We start from the raw sequence: 17539 nt of genomic DNA, 5'->3' as shown, positions 1-17539 counted from the left end.
ATAATAATAATAATAATAATAATAATAATAACAATAATAATAATAAATGATGATAGTTATTATTATTATTATTATTATTATTATTATTATTATTATTATTATTATTTTCACAGCCATTCTTTCATCGAATGTAGTATATGTTAAAAACTATCTTAACTTTCCTTATTTTCACTGAATCAGAGACTATGTCCTTATAAGAATAAACCTATAATAAAAATGGTAACTCCTACATTCTTCTACGAGCGTGATGCAAATACGGATTTACTATATATCAATAAAAATGAGACATATCACAATTTATTAACAGAAGTAGGTAGAAATTCGAATTTATCAATAACAAGATGCAAATTCACATTTCCGATGAACGCAATGCAACCTTGGATTTAACGATACGAATGCATCGCTGGATGGGATGCAAATCCAGATTTACCACCAACCGAAATGCAAAATGAATTTGCCAATCAAATACAGGAATGCAGAAAGGTATTCACTAATCAATGGACTACAAATCCAGATTTACCAATACATGATACATGACATGCCAGATTCGAACGCAGAAGCATAATGTATGAGACTCACCTAACAAAAGTATGGATGAAAAAATGAATGAAATAGGTATTGATGTTTCGTATGTAAACTGTAATGTATTCACGCACGTATGTATGGTTTCATACATACGTACATTCATACACGAACGAACCAGCGATACATAAAACGGTAAGGCAGTTCTTAAGTTATTTTTTATATTAAAAAAAGTAGGGCATTTAATACTTTCCACCTCTGACATTCTAACTCGAAGTTGACTCCTGCCCTCTTAAATAATATACCAAGTAATCTATTTCTATGAATGCCCTTTTAACTAATACACCAAGAAATAAATTTACTGCATATTAGTCTAAGGTATTTTATGTGTCACTGGTTCCTGAAGTGTTAATTCGGGTACTCACTCGGGATGACGGCGGACCAGCCTCTCCAGGTTGCCCTTGACGTTGGCGTAGGCGACTGCGCTGACGGTGTGCAAGTACGACAGGACGCCCTCAGACCTCTTCTGGAGACCTTCGACTTCCTCCCCGAGTTCTTCGGCTTCCTCTTCCAAAGACTGTTTGCGATGAAGAGCAGAAATAGGTTGGTGGCATGGGCTCAGTAGCATGGCAGTAGGACTTATACAATACTGCCTTACTTTTCTACAGGGTCTTATTGCGTGATGAACTAGATTCCACCAAGTGATAGTAAGACTATTTCATGCTCATTACTTTACTACAGTGTCTTATTACATAACACACTAGATTTCACCGCACAACAAAAATAATGGTCTATACATTACCTGGACAGTGGCTTTAACAGTATCGATGTCAGAGTCATTTGTAGTTGTTGGGTCAAGCTCCTTGTTGAGGCGCTGTTCAAGATTGTTGAAGCCGACCTCGAGGCTTCGGACTGCCAAGTCGTAGTCCTGCCACTGACTGATGAGAGAAGACAGAGCTTCTCTGCGACTGTCCATTTCTTCTAGGGAGGTCTTCCAGTCTTTAGTGATCTGGAGCAACTGGTTACCTATAGATATCTGGTTTGATTTCACAGCCTGCTGAAGAAGCTCATTGGACTTTTCAGTGTAGTCTTGGATGATGTGACTCTTGTCGTAGAGGCGGACTCGTTCTTCGTCCAGCCTCTGTAAGTTGATGCGAAGTGCTGCTACATTAATGGCACTGTCATCATAAAGGGTATTGCTGTCAATATCGCCAATAAGCCCTTTAGCCTTTTCCAGAAGATTGTTGTATTCTGTTGCAAGTTGCACACTCTTTTCCAGGTAAGCCTTATGATCCCTTGCTGCTTTGGTTACATCATCCAGATCTTTGGTGAGCTTTGCAAGTTCTTCTGTTAATACCTCTTGGTCTTCATTTGTCAGTGATGGGACAATTCTCTCAGCAATATTTCCTAGCTGTTCAAGAGATTCGCCAATTATCCTTTCGCTTGAGAAATATCCCAAATGATCTTCCAGTTCTGACCTCACATTCTCATAATCAACACCATCTTCATCTATGATACGTTTACGTGCTTCATTTATCCAGTTGCTGATTTTTGTTGTAAAGTCTTCATAATCAATTCTCAACATCTTTGCATCCTTCAAGTATTTCAGTCTGCTTTCAAGCTCAAGGGGGAATGTAGAAACAACCATATTAGCCTCTGATAGTCTTTCTTGAAGAATATATGGCAAACCAGATTCACTCTTGGCCCTTTCCTGAATGGCTCGAATTTTCTTTAGCTGTTCTTCAATGTCAGCAGCTAGTTCTTCATGGCTGTCCAGCTCCTCATCTGCACTCTCAACATCCAGCGTAAGAAGTGGTCGAGTCTTCATCTCAGATTCTTGTTCAAACAGCCATTCCATAGCCATGTTCAGTTCAGCTTGGATACGCTTATGCGTTTCAGCAGTAACTTCATGCTCTGAATATCTCTTCTCCACTTCACGTCTCAGACCACTTAAAGATGTCTTAACTGCCTGTACTTGTTCTGTGATAGCATTATGGTCCTCAGCAGTACCTTCTTGACTAATCATTGCACCCTTGTCTTGCGCTGAAGTTAGCTGAGCTTCACACTCTTGTATCCTAGTGATGACGTCACTATACTTCTTGAGTTTATCAGTCACTGTCTTTTCTGTTTGTTCAATGTCTTTCACTACAGTTGTATAACGATTGACAAAGCCATTGATCTCAATGATAAGAGAGTTATACTGTTGCCTAAGAAGGATCTGTTGACGAACTCTGGTTATCTGCCTTTCAATCACTGAAGAAAGCTCATGATACTGTTGATTAACGTCCCTCATTTCTCCAGCACTCATTTCTGAAGACCCAGAAGCCTCATCCATATTTTTCCTGAATTCATTAAGTTTGGTAAGAGCATCTTGATAGGAGGTCAAAAGTTCCTGGGAATCTTCAAGAGTATGACCAACTGGTTTATTCAGAACCTTAATCTCTTTCTGGACAGTAGAGAAATGCTGAGTGAACTGAACAATGCGTTCAGTAGCACGTCTCTGCTGCATTATGGTGTTGCGAACCTGTTCTGTCTTATCACCAATTGAAGAATTGATTCTGGTTGTTTTATCCTGAAGGTCTCTGACAGTTTCCCCGAGACCAAATTTGTCAGATTCAGTGAGGTATGGCAGGAGCTCTTCACACATATTAGCTATATCCATGACTCTCTTGTTTGATGAGTCCCGTTCATCTTCCATCTTCTTCAGTTTCTTGAGCTGTTCAGCTAAAACATCAGCAGTATTGAGACTCCTGATGTCTGTCTGCATGGCAACTTCTGCTTGATGGAGCCACTTTTGACTAATGTCGACTTCCTTTTCAAATTCTTTACGAGCATCAAGCAAGTTGTTAAGGAAGTTAATTGTTTCGGACAGTGTTTGCCGCGTGCTGTTCATCCTTTCATCAAGGTCTTCTAGGATGGCATGCAGGTCATTCTTTTCTTCATCAGAACAATCTTTGTACAAAGCACTTCCTTGTCTCTTGGCTCCAGCCACATTGGTATCTGCATACTGCCGTAACTCAGTGTCAAAGCGCTTGTATTTATCGACAATACGCTCTGCAATTTCAGACTTGAGTGGAAGGACATCTGGGCAAACAATTTCATCGTTCTTGAGCGTCAGCCATGACTTAACCTCCTCCAACACTTGCTCAAAACTGCGTCGTTCCTCATATGATGCTATCATGGAATTCTTGACTTCCATGACATGAGTATGAAGAGTTCCCTGATCCTCGTGTTTTACTAAGAATGTTGTCAAGATTTTCCAGCTCTGAATCTTCCACATCACCTTTGAGGTTCTCAACAGCCTTTTCAAGCTGTGTAAGGAGCATTTTCTTGGCTGAGACTTCTTTGACGAGATTCTAAAGAAACAAGAATGAGAAGTTACATGAGAATCACCATATCACTCTTGAAATTGTATAACTGTATAGCCTATAAGTCCTAAACCACAGTCCCTTTTTTATAATGAATGAACAGTTATTATTTTCTAAATGTTCTGCATAAATTCATGCATACGTATCAACAGAATTATGAACATTGCCTGTATACTATTCTACTTTTATTAATCATAGAGTTTAGATAAGAAAAACTGATATAAATCTACAAACAAGCAAGCACTGCTAACATACAAGTACACTTATGTATTTGTATGTGCAACTGACTTTAGTAAAAATGATATCTGACCATTATCTACCATGCACGTATATACTTTAAAACACTAAGTGGTAATAGGCTGGAAGAGAACAAAAGGGATGATATTATGACTTCTAGACTCATTCTTCATAATGTGGAAAAAATATTTCAATTTACTTTGCAGTGATTACTTATTTCTCTCTGCTATCTGAAAAGATATACTGTACTTCAAATGAGTATCAGTAACTTCTATATTATCAACTAAGAAATTTAATCAGTGAATACCTTTGGGGCCTAATTTCCTGATATTTATAACAAACCTAAATTTATAGTTCCAAAGAAACAACTTACATTTATCTCTTGGAGCTTGACTTCAGTGCTCTTGCTGGTGTAGCCAAGCTGTGGAGGCTCTCTGATAAAATCGAGTTTATCTTTAGTCCATTGTTGCAAATTCACAATATCCATCTTTGTATCTTCGAAACCTTTCCGGGTCATCTCTATCACCTGCATCTTCTTACCCACACGCTTCTGAAGGTCAGAATACTTCTTCTCCACAGATCGCAACTGTTCTTCAACCTGCTGCACATCCAAGCTGGACAGTTCTAGCATGACATCACCGGCCTTGATCTTCAGTTCATCCAGCTGGGTATGTGCATCTTCAAACTGGTTCCACAGTTGTTGCACCTCTTCAGACTTCCTGAAAGAATCTTGGCTGTCTGACTTGTCACATTTCTCTAACTGCTTAATGATGGTATCAAACCAACTGTAAACCATTTGAAGCTTGCTTCTGTACTCTTCAATCTGTTGAAGAACTGCAGTTCTGTTGTCGATGAGAATAGTGACTTCTTCTTCCAGGCGGTTCAGCTGCTCGCGATTGTCTGAGTCTGCCATATCAGGAGCTAAGTTCATTTGCTTGATCTCCAGCTCATCCAAGATGGCCTGTTTCTCCAAGATCTTTGAACGGAGGTCATTCATTTGTGATATTTCAGTGGTTGAGGCTTCAGGTCGAAGTTTTGCAGGTCGACTCTTGAAGTCCTGGACAATAATGTGATATTCCTCAATCCACTTCCTGATGGTATCATTCTGGCGACCCAGCTCCTCCAGTTCACTCACAGAGCTGCTGATGGTCTGCACACGGGCTTGTACCTGAAGATAAGTTTAACATAATCCAAGTAAGCATATGGGATACCATACAGGGCACAGATTCTAATTTTATAACAAAATAAAAGAATGCCGGAAAGTAAATAATATGTACATAAAAATTTACATACTGTATTGCTAGTATATACTTCCGTCTCAAAGACTTTCATGTCGTTGAAGAAATATTTGCTCAGATATTCTTCAAAAGTAAACAAAAGCAAAAATAATTCTCAAACAAATCATCAAGGATAAATATGTACACACATCACTTGTTCCTCAATCAATTTCTCTTATTTCTCTCTTTCACACAAATCATACATACATACAGACATGCATACGCATATAAATACACACACAATATATTTATATATATTATATATATAGATAGATATATATGAATATATATTATATATAATATTACATTATATGTATATTATATATATATATATATATGTATATATATATATGTATATATATATCCATTTATTATGTATATAATAATATATATATATATATATATACATATATAATATAAAATATATATATATATAATATATATATATATATATACTATATATATATATATATTATATATATATATATATAGATATATATGTATATATATATGTATATATAATAATATAGTAAGTTATATATATATATATATATATATATATATATATGATATATAATATATATATATATATATAATATATATATATATATATATATATATATATATTATATATATAATATATATATATATATATATATATATATATATATATATATTTCAAATGCTAATTACATTTCATGATAAGTTTTACCTGGTCAATGAGGTCTTCCAACTTAGCTCTTACAGTCAGCTCCCTTTCTGGGATAGACTGTGAAATAACATCTTGCGGGGATCCTGGTCTGGAGATTGAAGCAGTAGCAGCTTCGCAGGCTTGCACAGCAAATGCCAATCGAGATTTTTCACCCAAAAGCTTGCTATGCCATGACTGCAACAGGGGAGAACAAGGAAAGCATAATAATGACAGCTGAATAAGCAATTACAGCATTGCAGCAAGATAGGAACGTAGTTCAAAGCAATGAGATAAGTCAGTCTTCTATGTAAACCACTAAACAAGCAATATGATCATTTGCGAAGAACAGAGAATCATGATAATTCACCACACAGTGAGGAACTATCAAGGGAAAGACTTGGAATGTTTCTGTAATGACAGAATGCAATGAAATGAAAAACAAAGGTTGTTTTACTTACTCTCGTGCATTCCAAATGATATTTGGCCTCTTCCATTGTCTGAATAGTTGTGTCGTTTTCTTCCATAATGGTAGGCTCCCATTCCTCAAGGTTCTTCTGGATGGATTCAAGGGTAGCCTCATATTCTTCGAATTTGGCTAAAGACTCATTTAGTCGCTTCTGAATATGATTGGCCGTGCCAAGAAGAGAATTGTAACTTTCTTGGATGTTATGAAGTTGCCTTTCAATTTTATCCTGAATAGAAGGCATTGTACCAATGTATCGGTCAATCTGCTTTCTACCCTTATTCTTGACTTCGTCAAGCGTCTGCTGGTATTCAACAATCTCCTTCAACTCCTCATCATGACTCTCTATTTGCTCTTCAGTTTGTTCTCTGTTGCAAATGTACAGTGAATTTTCTGCCATGAGCTGGAAGCTGATCTGCAAGAGCCATTTCTCAGTGTCTTGCAGGGCAACCTGGTAATCATTGAAGTCAGCGATCTCTTCTTCCAGTTTCGAGATGATTTCGTTGCACCGATCATTGAGATGATTCCACTTGGTTTCGATTTCTTCGGCCTGGTTCAGTATATTCTCATCTGATGCCTTTTTGGCAAACTCCTCAGCATCGTCGGAAAGATTCTGAACTTCAGTGTGCTTCTCATGGATCTGGAGGCTGATGTGTTTGTATCGCTCAAGCAATGTCTTCATCTCAGCAAATTCTCCTCTGGAATCTGGGGTCTCAACCAAGTGCTCTTCGAGTTCCACTAGCCAGGCACTCAGCCTTGTCTGAGCTTCGCCAAACTCTTCCCAGCGGCTGACACTGCTCTGTAAGAAGAGAATTCCCCACTTGAATTTGTTCTTAAGTCATTAACGACTGATAAATGGAATCTACAGAAAACAACAGAAGCCACAAAATTTCACAAACAAGAATTACACATCTCATTAAAAGAACCACTGAAAACTTCAATAACTTTCACACATTACTGCTATATTTTGAATTTCTCCAATGAGAGGACACTCTTGTATGAAAAGTTCTTCAATGGTTCTTTCGTTCACGGCAATAAAAGAAAAAAATAAAACTTACTTTCAAGTTGGAGAGCGTAGAATTGAGAGAAATATTCAGCTGATCCCAGCCATTTCGAAGCTTAGTAAACTCTTGACGAATGGCTTCTTGTTGATCAACCTGAGTTAGGTTGATGGCTCTAGTATATGCCTCAGCAAGAACACCTAGTAAATGCTGACCCTCAGACAATCTTGTTGCCACAACTGACTTGACAGTATCTAGTTTCTCACGCACCTGTTGATACAGTGTAGGTAATAATTGAAAATCAAGTAAAAAAATAATCACTGCTGCTTATCCATGGACACCAAATAAATGCTGACCTTAATGTAAATGAGCAAGGATACATCATAGCTCAATATTTATACCAGCTTCAAGTAACTTATGGAAGGAGTATTTGATCTAAATGACCAGTGAAGGTTTTGGACAATAATTTTCAAGTCCCATTGTGAAGGTGTAAGTCAATTCATGACTTGCAAATTTAGTCAACCTGCAATTCTTTTTCTTACTCACCTGTGCTTCTGACCCTGAGCCTTCCTGGCAGTCATTGACGGTGCCTTGTGAACGGGCCAGCCATCTCTCAAACTTCTTCCTTGGCCGTGATAAACTCGGTGTGGTCCGTCAGGGTCTTCTGAGCGATTACCACCATACTCTGTGAGCAAAATGTTCGTTTTAGAAATCAAAGCAAATGAAGTGTTAATCAATACCTGCTTTGGAGTACGTCACACTGGAAAGATTGATTGAATCCTATGAACAAGGATTTATTTTTGCTATTATTATCAAGTACATAATCTAAACAGACCAATAAGGAAAAAGCGTTGGACTCTTATGGCTGTTACAAATCAAAGACTATTATCTAATAAAATCTTTGAAATATCCTAGATTAACTCAGATAAAAATTCCACAGAAAAATACATACTCTAAATCACATGGTAAGAAATTCAATAAACAAATGAATACAACATACAATATCATAGGTACCACAGAATTGCAATCTCTCCTCTAGTATCTTCGTGTATCTCAGAGAAAATATCTGACACTGACGGGATGGAAGTTCCCTCAAAACCCCCAAAGGCAAAATCAACTTAGCAGAGCAATTAATCACACAGCAAATGAACTAACCTGGAGGTTGGTAAGGACATTGGTATACTCCGACTGCAGCTGGACAGTCATGTCCCTGATGGGAGCGTGGGCGCTGTAATCCATCAGCACTTCGCACCTGTCGTTGACGACCTCCAGGTAGATCTTCTTGTTGTTGGCCTCGTTCAGGAGTTCCTGCAAAGATTTCTTAATTTGGAGAGAAGAGAAAGAAGAAGAGCGGTCAGTTGCATTCATTCAGTGCAAGGCGTCAGTCAGAAACTCATGGTGTGAATTTTCATTTTTCCTTTTGTTGTGAGAGGGTGGGGGTGGGGTGGGGTGTGGGGTGATGGAGAAGGGTCCGTTGGACATGCTAGTAGAAAAGAGACCAAGCAGGTGAAACTAGCTTTGTTTACTTTACCACCTCCAACGAGGTTTGGATATGAAGCAAATGCCGTTGCTTTCAGAGAGAATATGGCATTGACAGCAACCTTCAAGTCATACAGCATAGCATAAGCTTGAGAGTTGCTTCCTTTGTGCTAACTGTGAAGTTACATTCTTGCTATTTTAAAGCGTGCAGAGCTCATGGAGGAAGAAATTTACACTGATAAATATTCAGGGACCACAAAAGATGTAACAGCCAATGCAACCAACATAATGATACAGTGCTGTAAAAATTAGTCAGTGAACACCCAATATTTAAGGCTTCTACCCTGTTTGGCCTCAGAGGGTTGTCCTCAAACACTGGATACGTACAAGTAGAAGTTACGAGTGGATCAAATAGGAGGTATCAGTGGAGGGATAGCAGAAAGCCAGTAAAGAGCTTCTGAGTGACAAGGGGGTGAGTATGGTGAGGAATGGTCAATGAGAGCCTGATAAGTATGGCAGGTTTCAATGAGTGAGACTGAAAATATCAACTCCTTTTTTCCTTTGATGTCAGTGTGCGGTAATGTTACGACAATAATCAATTTCACTGACACAATGTTCAAAACTTTAGTCAACAAGGGAGAAAGACAATATATGGAAATGCTACATGCTGATTAATCAAAATATATTCAGCTTTGAGGCGAATTCATTATACGGAAAACTATAGCAATTTAATTATAACTGTTGCAGCAACTTTCCTTGATATAATAAAAGATTCATCAAAATATCACTGACAAAAAATAAAATAAAAATATAGACTGTATAAAATCTGTATTTAACGGCTTTAAAACCTTATATAAAATCTAACATTAATCCTATGAAGACACACATTTGCATCCTAGAGCTAGATTTGCATTCATCAGTTAAAAAAAACCCACAAAACATCCAACGACGAGTGTAATCTATCTAATTATAGCAAGATCAAGACACCACTGCTAATCTAAAGGCTTTGAAACTTCATTTAAAAACATCTTGAAAATCACAAGATCTTGAGGAACCTTTTTGGGCACTGCAATTACCAATACACAGCTAATTAAAGATTGTAAACTGTAATTTCCAGTTATATTAGTCGAAGGGCGGACATGTTTCAGTCAAGTCGAAGTTTCACTGATCTCCTTTATTTAAGCTACAGGAAGTTCGCACAGGAAACTCTACAGCTGCTTCAATGGTTTGTCATCCACCAAGGCGAAACTCTTATATACCTGTCTTAGATTTCAAAGTAATGACTACCTACTCACAATTAGATACAAGTACATGTGTTGCTGCTCTAATTTTCCATTTAAAAAATTATGGTAACGATTTTCAACAGCAAGTCACCTATTCGTTACAAAACCTAATAAAAGTTATAACAATCTTCCCGTTTAACTGGAAGTAAGAATATATGCTTAATTATTACCAACCAAAGCTACTTAAATGCCTTTGTCTAAATGAAAGGGTTCCAATTATATGTGATTTGTTAGTGAGGGCAGATATTACAAGGACTAACTATTAAAACAAGGATAGCATGCTTGCTCTGGAGAGATGGTTGGAAAGCCAATAACAAAGCTTAAGCTTCGAAGGTGAATAAAAAGCTTGGTATAGACAAGATGTTTAACGGACGAGATGTTAATAAGGTTGAAGAATGCATTACTGACTCGTTCCTGAAGAAAGTAGTTTTCATTTCTCAATGAATTAGAAATGTGTTTTATCTGAAAATGGCTTTAAAGAGTTCTTAGGCAGCAACTAAATAGCAATTTCATAAGAAAGACACTCAGATTGTTTCTGTTTATGGGGCCGAACAACAAAACCAAAGTCCACGGGTGAACCACTATCATTGATCAAGGATACAAACTGAACATTTTCTTAGTTTCATCAAGTTGGAATCACAAGAGAAACAGAAGTCTTGAGTAAATGATGAATAATTGAGTTTTACGTCAATAGAAAGTGAAAGCATTTTTACTTTAAAGTTACACTGGAGGGCATCTGAGTGTTTGTGTCTCCAAGTTATGGCTTTAACGAAAAACATCAGAAGAAGCTGGTCTTTTAAATAAAAGAGAGAAACATCGAGAGATTTCACTGTTGAAATTGTTAATAAAGCTAACAAACCAACTCCTTAAAAGGAATTCATGAACAAGAGCTGCCTCCTACACACATAGATTAACAGGTAACAAAGAGCAGTTCCTACCTTCCATGTTTCAAGGTCTTCGGGAGTTGGTTCATCCGGTTGGTGAGAAACTTTTTCCCTGAAGGTTGAGAGCCAACTGTTGAATTCATTGTACGAGTCGGTGAACTCATCCCAAGTCTGAAGGCATTTGTCCATTGTGCGTCGAATGTCTCTACTCGTCTGCTGAATGGTTTCCCACTCGACGTTGAGGTTTCGAGATTCAGAGGTCAGGGTGTCCTTGCCCTCTTCAGACGTACTTGACATGATTGACCTGTTCAGTTCAAGGGCTTTGCTGACCAGCTCTTCACCTTCTTGGAACTCCTCAGCAATATCCTCCTGCTGTTGCTGTCTTTCAATCACTTCCTTTCTTTCACCATGGCTGTCTGCGTACTGCTGGACAGTGATGCGGATTTTTCGCAACCAGTCGTTAGCTTCAGACAAGGCCAAGTAATAGGCTTCGTGCTCTCCGACGTAGATTTCGAGAGTTTTAATGTTGTCAATAACCAACTTCTTAATCGTGTCATATCTGTTGAGACACTCATCAACCTCATTTTGAGAGTATCCCTCATCGTTCCTTTTGGCAGCAAGACGTTCTACCATGTCGAAGTGAGCTGCTATGTCACGCAAGAGAATGCGGTATTTTTCCAAGGCAGCTCTTTTATCACTGAGTTCACTGAAAAGTACACCATGTTCTGAGGCTTTCAAACTAAGCTCATCCAGCCATTCGAAGACAGTTTCGCGCATTTTGTCTGTCTCCTCACGTCTGGACAACTTCGTACTTATGCTCTGATGCATATTGTATATATCAGACATAAGTTTTTCAAATTCAATTCTTATATTTTCTGTGTCATCTTGGATCTTAGCAGCTCCAGACTGTTCTGTGTTCATTATGACACGTTCCTTGAGTTCCAAAACATACCGAAGCTTGTGCTGACCTTGTTCTAATGAATTCTTGATAATCTTGATGTCAGCAAGCTTTTCACCGAGTTCAGACAGGGTATTTGCTTCCCCTTCACACGCCTGGAGCTTGCTACGAGTACGGTCAATCCAGTCTTTACATTCACTGTAAAGCTGATTGTGTTGCTGATGCTCTTGGAAGTGCATCTCGAGGCGCCTCATCACCTCCTTTGCCAAGGAAAGGAGGGTGTTGTACTTTGTAGTGAGCTGAGTGACTGCATTACTGACTCGTGAGTCAGCGCAGGTCTCTAGAAGAAGTTGTGCACGCATGTTGAGTAGATCTAGTGTCTTCTGCCAGTCAAATATATTCTGAAGCAATGACTGGAATTCTTCTAATACCGCTCTCTTTTCCAATACAGTGTTCTGTAGCTTGTTATAGCTTTGCACATTAGTGTCCATTTTTGAAAGCCATTCTTCACATTCATGGAACTTATCTTCATATTCCGTCCACTTCACAATGCCCATTTCCAACAGGTTCTTTGTTTTGCCAAGTTGTCCCCTGAAATTGAAAAGAAAATTTGTCATGAAGAAAGATGGCATAAACTGATACTAATTTGAATATTATCAGATAATATGCATTACAATGAAGAAAGAATATAGAGAATACAATTTTCATAACCTAATCATAGACTCTAACTTAAGGTAATAAAGTAGAACGTTTATGTATTCAACTACCTACACAGTGTATCACCTTGAAAAAAAACACAGTGAATTATAGTATGGGTAACAATAATGGGTAAGTATATGATGTTAACTTGAATGTAACAGAATGTATTATCAAAAGTATGATAATCAAAAAGATCCATTATACATCCTTTATAGCACACAGGTACTACAAAATCTGATAGTTGCTGTAAATAGACGCCAAGAAACCAGCTTCAAGCAGGAGAGCCAAGAGAAAAATCATGTGAATTTATAAGTTAATTCCTTGGGAAAATGAAAGATTGAAATGAGAGGAATGACAATAAATAGCACTGTACTGATATATACTTACAAGAAGGTATCAAATTCATCTTGCAAAAATGCTACCTCCTCTTCAATGACTTCTTTATCCTCATCATCTGCTAAATTACAAGCCCTTTCTGCCAAGGAGAAGGCTTTGTCCAGCTTCTTTTGACCTTCTTCTTGTTCATTTTGCAATAACTTCAGAACAGTTGCTTTGCCACTTATTGTGTCCTTATCACCGGTAGGTTCTGCACATTTTGCCATACGTTCCTTAGCAGCTCTGAGCCAATGCATGAACTCATTGCCAGCATCTACAAATTCTTGGTGATGATCAACCATATCTTGCTGTTTTTCAAGAAGCTCCTTGGCCTGCTTACTGAGACTAAGGTACTTACTTGATATCTCAGAAGCATTATGCTTCACTTGGCTAGCTTGGCTCTCTGTTGCTTTGGATGTAACAGATTCAATCATTGGCTCGAAGGAAACAATATCTTGTACAATACTGTTTGTTCTTCGCAGATTGGCTTTTCTTTCTCCAATACTAAGAGTGGATATTCTGGGTGAAAGACCTGATCCCCTCTTATAAGAAGCAGCAATCGCAGTGGCAAGTTGCTGTAACTTCGCTTCTCTTTCACTGATCCATTGTTGCATATTGGTGTATGATACACTCATATCGGCCCATTGGAGAAGGTTAGTTTCTAGAGTAACCTTAGCACTGGAAAGTTTCTTTATCAGACGATCCCAGTCTGACTGCAGATCTTCCAGGTTCTCATTGATCAGATCACGTCCATCAGCACGAGTATTTCTAAGGACCTTTTCACCCCAGTTAATAGCCTGGTGAACCAGAGACTGGCCTTCCTCTTGCTTTCGCATCAGAGACTGAATCATTTCCAGATGTCTTTCCAAGCTCTCTTTACCTGAATCTGGAGACATGTCTACACAGTCCCTTACAACCATCTGAGCATTATCAATCCATTCTCTTGCTTTACTCAGATAACTCTCATACTGTCTATGTTGGTCAAAGCTAGCTTCAACCTTACGGAGGACATCTTTTGCCATATTAATCAACACCTGATATCGAGAGTTCAAGTGCCTCATTTGATTTTGGACATATGAATCAAGATGAGTTTCCTGAAGGGTTTGAGAGAGCTCATTAAGCTTCTTCAGCTGAGTCTGATGTTTTCCAAGATTTTCAAGCAATTCCTGTAAAAATAGATGAAATTTAGTAATGATGCTTTGATAGTGTACACAGATATGAATTTTACCAACATATTTGAAAATAAAAGACAATTGTTATATTAAGGCACCTACCTTCACATTGTTGACCTGTTGTGTCTTTTCTCCAATGCTTGCATAAAGCATGGTCTTATAGGCCTTCATGTCAGCATCAGCCTTCTGCAACCAGTCTGAGAGCTTCTCATATTCATCCTTATAATCACGCCATTGAACAACAGTATTTTCAAGAACATCTTTCTGTTTACTGATTTCCTTGAACAGCTCTTCAAAACTTTCTTTAACTGCTCGCATTTCGTTCTTGTAGATTTCCTGTCCAGATGGTGAAGTCGAGTGCAAGAATACTTCTCCACGGTGGAATAGTTGATCAACCAAAATCTGGCCTTGAGCCTGTCTAGTCAGAAGTGTATCTAAAGCCTGTACAGCAGTTTCTATTGAGAGCCTGTCACCGAGATTTCTCTGCTTGAGAGCAGGAATCTTGTCACGTGTCCTGTTAACAAATGCATGAAGGTCATCATAGGCCTCCTTGTAGTGTCGGTGATCACGGTATTGTGTTTCACGCTCCATACGAAGGGTCTTGATTCGGTCAGAGAGGTTCTCAAATTGCTTGAGGATATTCTGAGCCTGGGATGCTGCCTGTGCCTGCTGCCCACTTGCTAGCATTTCTGCAGATTTTGCTTTCAAACTTTCAACTTCATATTTCTCACAACGAAGTTTTTCTTCCAAGCTCTGAAAGTAAAAATAAAGTATTTGTGCGGAAATTATTTGTATCGATATATTTTGCAAAGTCTCAGAAAGTACAGCACTTACACAGTATAGTCAAATAAGCTAATATGAATCAGAATAAATATGAACAAATCATGACTTGAGGCTCCTCTAGCAAAGGTTCACTCATGTCTGTCTTACTCCAAGCCTGTTATGTTAAAAAGAGTTGAATTATATGATATACTCACCTTCAGACGTTCCAGCTGAGCCCTTTTCTCAGACAAGGTAGACTGGAACTGGCTCACATCTGATAATGTGTGCTCCACATGCTCAATAGTTTTCTGCAAAAGATGAATATTTTCCAGGAATCCAGCCCACCTGTGAGTTGTTTCATCTAGGTAAGTCTTAGTTTCCACCATCTTAGAGGCCAAGACGCTCCAATCTTGTTGTAATTCCTCAACAGTCTGGTTGATCTGGTGGTGACCCATCGGTGCAGTATTGGCAAGGACTGTCTGAGCTAACTCAACAGTACCTTGGACTTTGGTGAAACCTTCTTCTTTGAGTAAAAGCAAATCTTGGATAGCCTCCATTTTCTTATTCAGATCTTCTTGAGAAGTTGCTGACAAATCTGTACAGCATCCAAGCTTTTTCTTTATATCCTGAAGCCAATTTCGGCATTCTGTCAGTCTGCTCTCATAGTCTGTATGGTAGCTAACATATTGATGCCAACGGGAGTGAACATCTTTCACTTTAGAGGAAATTTGTGCGTATCGAGTGCTGAGCTCACTAACCTGCGAACCTCTAGTAGAGTGACTGCCTTGATACAAATTCTGAGCACGCTCAGTTAGCTGGTCCATTTCTAATTCCTTGGCTCGAACCTCACCTTGCAGAGCTTTTAACATATCAAGAGTCTCCTGTTTTTCTGCCAAAGTTACCTTCAGATTAACTGCATGTAGTTTATTGTCGGTTTCACGAAGCCAGCTCTGGATGGCATCCTTCATGCTTTCAAATTCTCCCCACTGATTCAATGTGGCTTCAATTTTCTCAATAGTAGATGAGACAGCAGATAACAAGCCTTGCCAGTCCTGCAAAGTTGTATCAATCTGGGAGCGAATGTTTATCTGGCCAGACTGAATTGTACCAGGAATGACTTTCTCACCTAAAGTTCTGACTTGCAAAACCCTAGGTTCTTCCTCAGGCAAACTTAACTGCAAATTTCTCAATTTTTCCAGGTTGGCACGAAGTGTAATGTGATCACAATCTAATTCTCCCCACATTTCTACAGTATTGTGTGTTGCATCTAACCACTCTTGTGTTTCAAATACTGCCTTGCAGTATTGCTGATGGTCACTCACTATAGCCTCATAACGTTCTAAGTAGGATTGCACACGCTGAAGCATCTCCTGATGATGAGCATTTGCTGATTCCAGGAAGGTATTCACACGATCAGCCTTTTCTGGGAGATTTTCTGCTTTGTCTCTCACATCAAGTATGGTTTGTTGTTTTGCAAGAATATCATGAAGCAGCATACGGTAAGTCTGCAGCTGGGCGCGCTTCTCGTCAAGGGTCGTTTTGAGCTCAATCTCATCAGGCATCTGAGTCTGCGTCTCACGAAGCCAAGTCTTGAGCTGCTCGCTGGCTTCTTCGAAAGTAGTCCAGCGACCTCTCTTACTCTGCAGCTCTCTTTCTAATGTTGCTGCACTGTCGAAGAGGGAATCAAACGAACTTTGCAGATCCTCCAGCTGTATTCGAATGGCTTCTCGACCATCATCTGCTGTTGTTGGATAAAGTTTTTCACCTAACTCTACAGTGTTGTTTACCAGAGATAATGCATTTTGTTTTTCTTTTAGTAACTCCTTAATTAACTCAAGTCTCTTTTGTAAACTCGCTCTGTCCCCTTGCATTTCGATACACCTGGCAAGTTTGTCTTGCGCTGCAGTTAACCATCCTACGCTTTGGTTGTACTTCTCTATGAAGAGTTTGTGATCAGCCACACCAACTTCACACTTCTTGAGAATCTCCTGAAAAACAGAGTTGGTCTCGGGTCAAAAGAATGCCTCTATAATCAACGAGATAAATCTCTTAAATTAAACAAGATATTTCGATTTCTTGACCACCTGAAACCCACTGACCTAGCAGTGTGAATTGTGGCAGAAGCCACCATATACCATATGTGGAAGCTAGAACTGAAACATCTCTGATCTCCTCTATATCAGCAACAGCTCCTTCACATTCTTACCTTTGCTGTGACCTGAATGGCCTTGAACCTTGACGTAATCTGCTGCACGTTCACAGAGATTCTGGTGTCCCCAGAGATGCCCATCAGATCGGATGAATCGTCGCTCATCTTGTCAATCTCAGCCTGGTTTTGGATGATGCTGAAGACCAGCCCCTGATTTCACCAGCATCCAAGGAACACAGAGGGAGAGGGAAAATGCCGAAGTTAACAATTGAGCAGTTT

General features: G+C 38.8%; 1 protein-coding gene across 1 annotated transcript in view; it reads right to left on the bottom strand.

Annotated features, from left to right (window-relative positions):
* LOC135209264 (muscle-specific protein 300 kDa-like) overlaps nt 1-17539 on the bottom strand; it is a 355456-nt gene that overhangs the window by 207594 nt on the left and 130323 nt on the right. The window contains 15 exon segments of the mRNA XM_064241973.1: nt 948-1099; nt 1325-3752; nt 3754-3878; nt 4501-5295; nt 6117-6290; nt 6554-7357; nt 7617-7829; nt 8106-8177; nt 8179-8244; nt 8715-8879; nt 11260-12694; nt 13190-14343; nt 14452-15102; nt 15327-17099; nt 17318-17470. Of these exon segments, the coding sequence (XP_064098043.1) occupies nt 948-1099; nt 1325-3752; nt 3754-3878; nt 4501-5295; nt 6117-6290; nt 6554-7357; nt 7617-7829; nt 8106-8177; nt 8179-8244; nt 8715-8879; nt 11260-12694; nt 13190-14343; nt 14452-15102; nt 15327-17099; nt 17318-17470 (10160 nt within the window).

Source organism: Macrobrachium nipponense, chromosome 37 (assembly GCF_015104395.2).
Source record: "Macrobrachium nipponense isolate FS-2020 chromosome 37, ASM1510439v2, whole genome shotgun sequence".
Classification (NCBI taxonomy): Eukaryota; Metazoa; Arthropoda; class Malacostraca; order Decapoda; family Palaemonidae; genus Macrobrachium; species Macrobrachium nipponense.
This window is presented reverse-complemented; position numbering and strand designations above follow the sequence as displayed.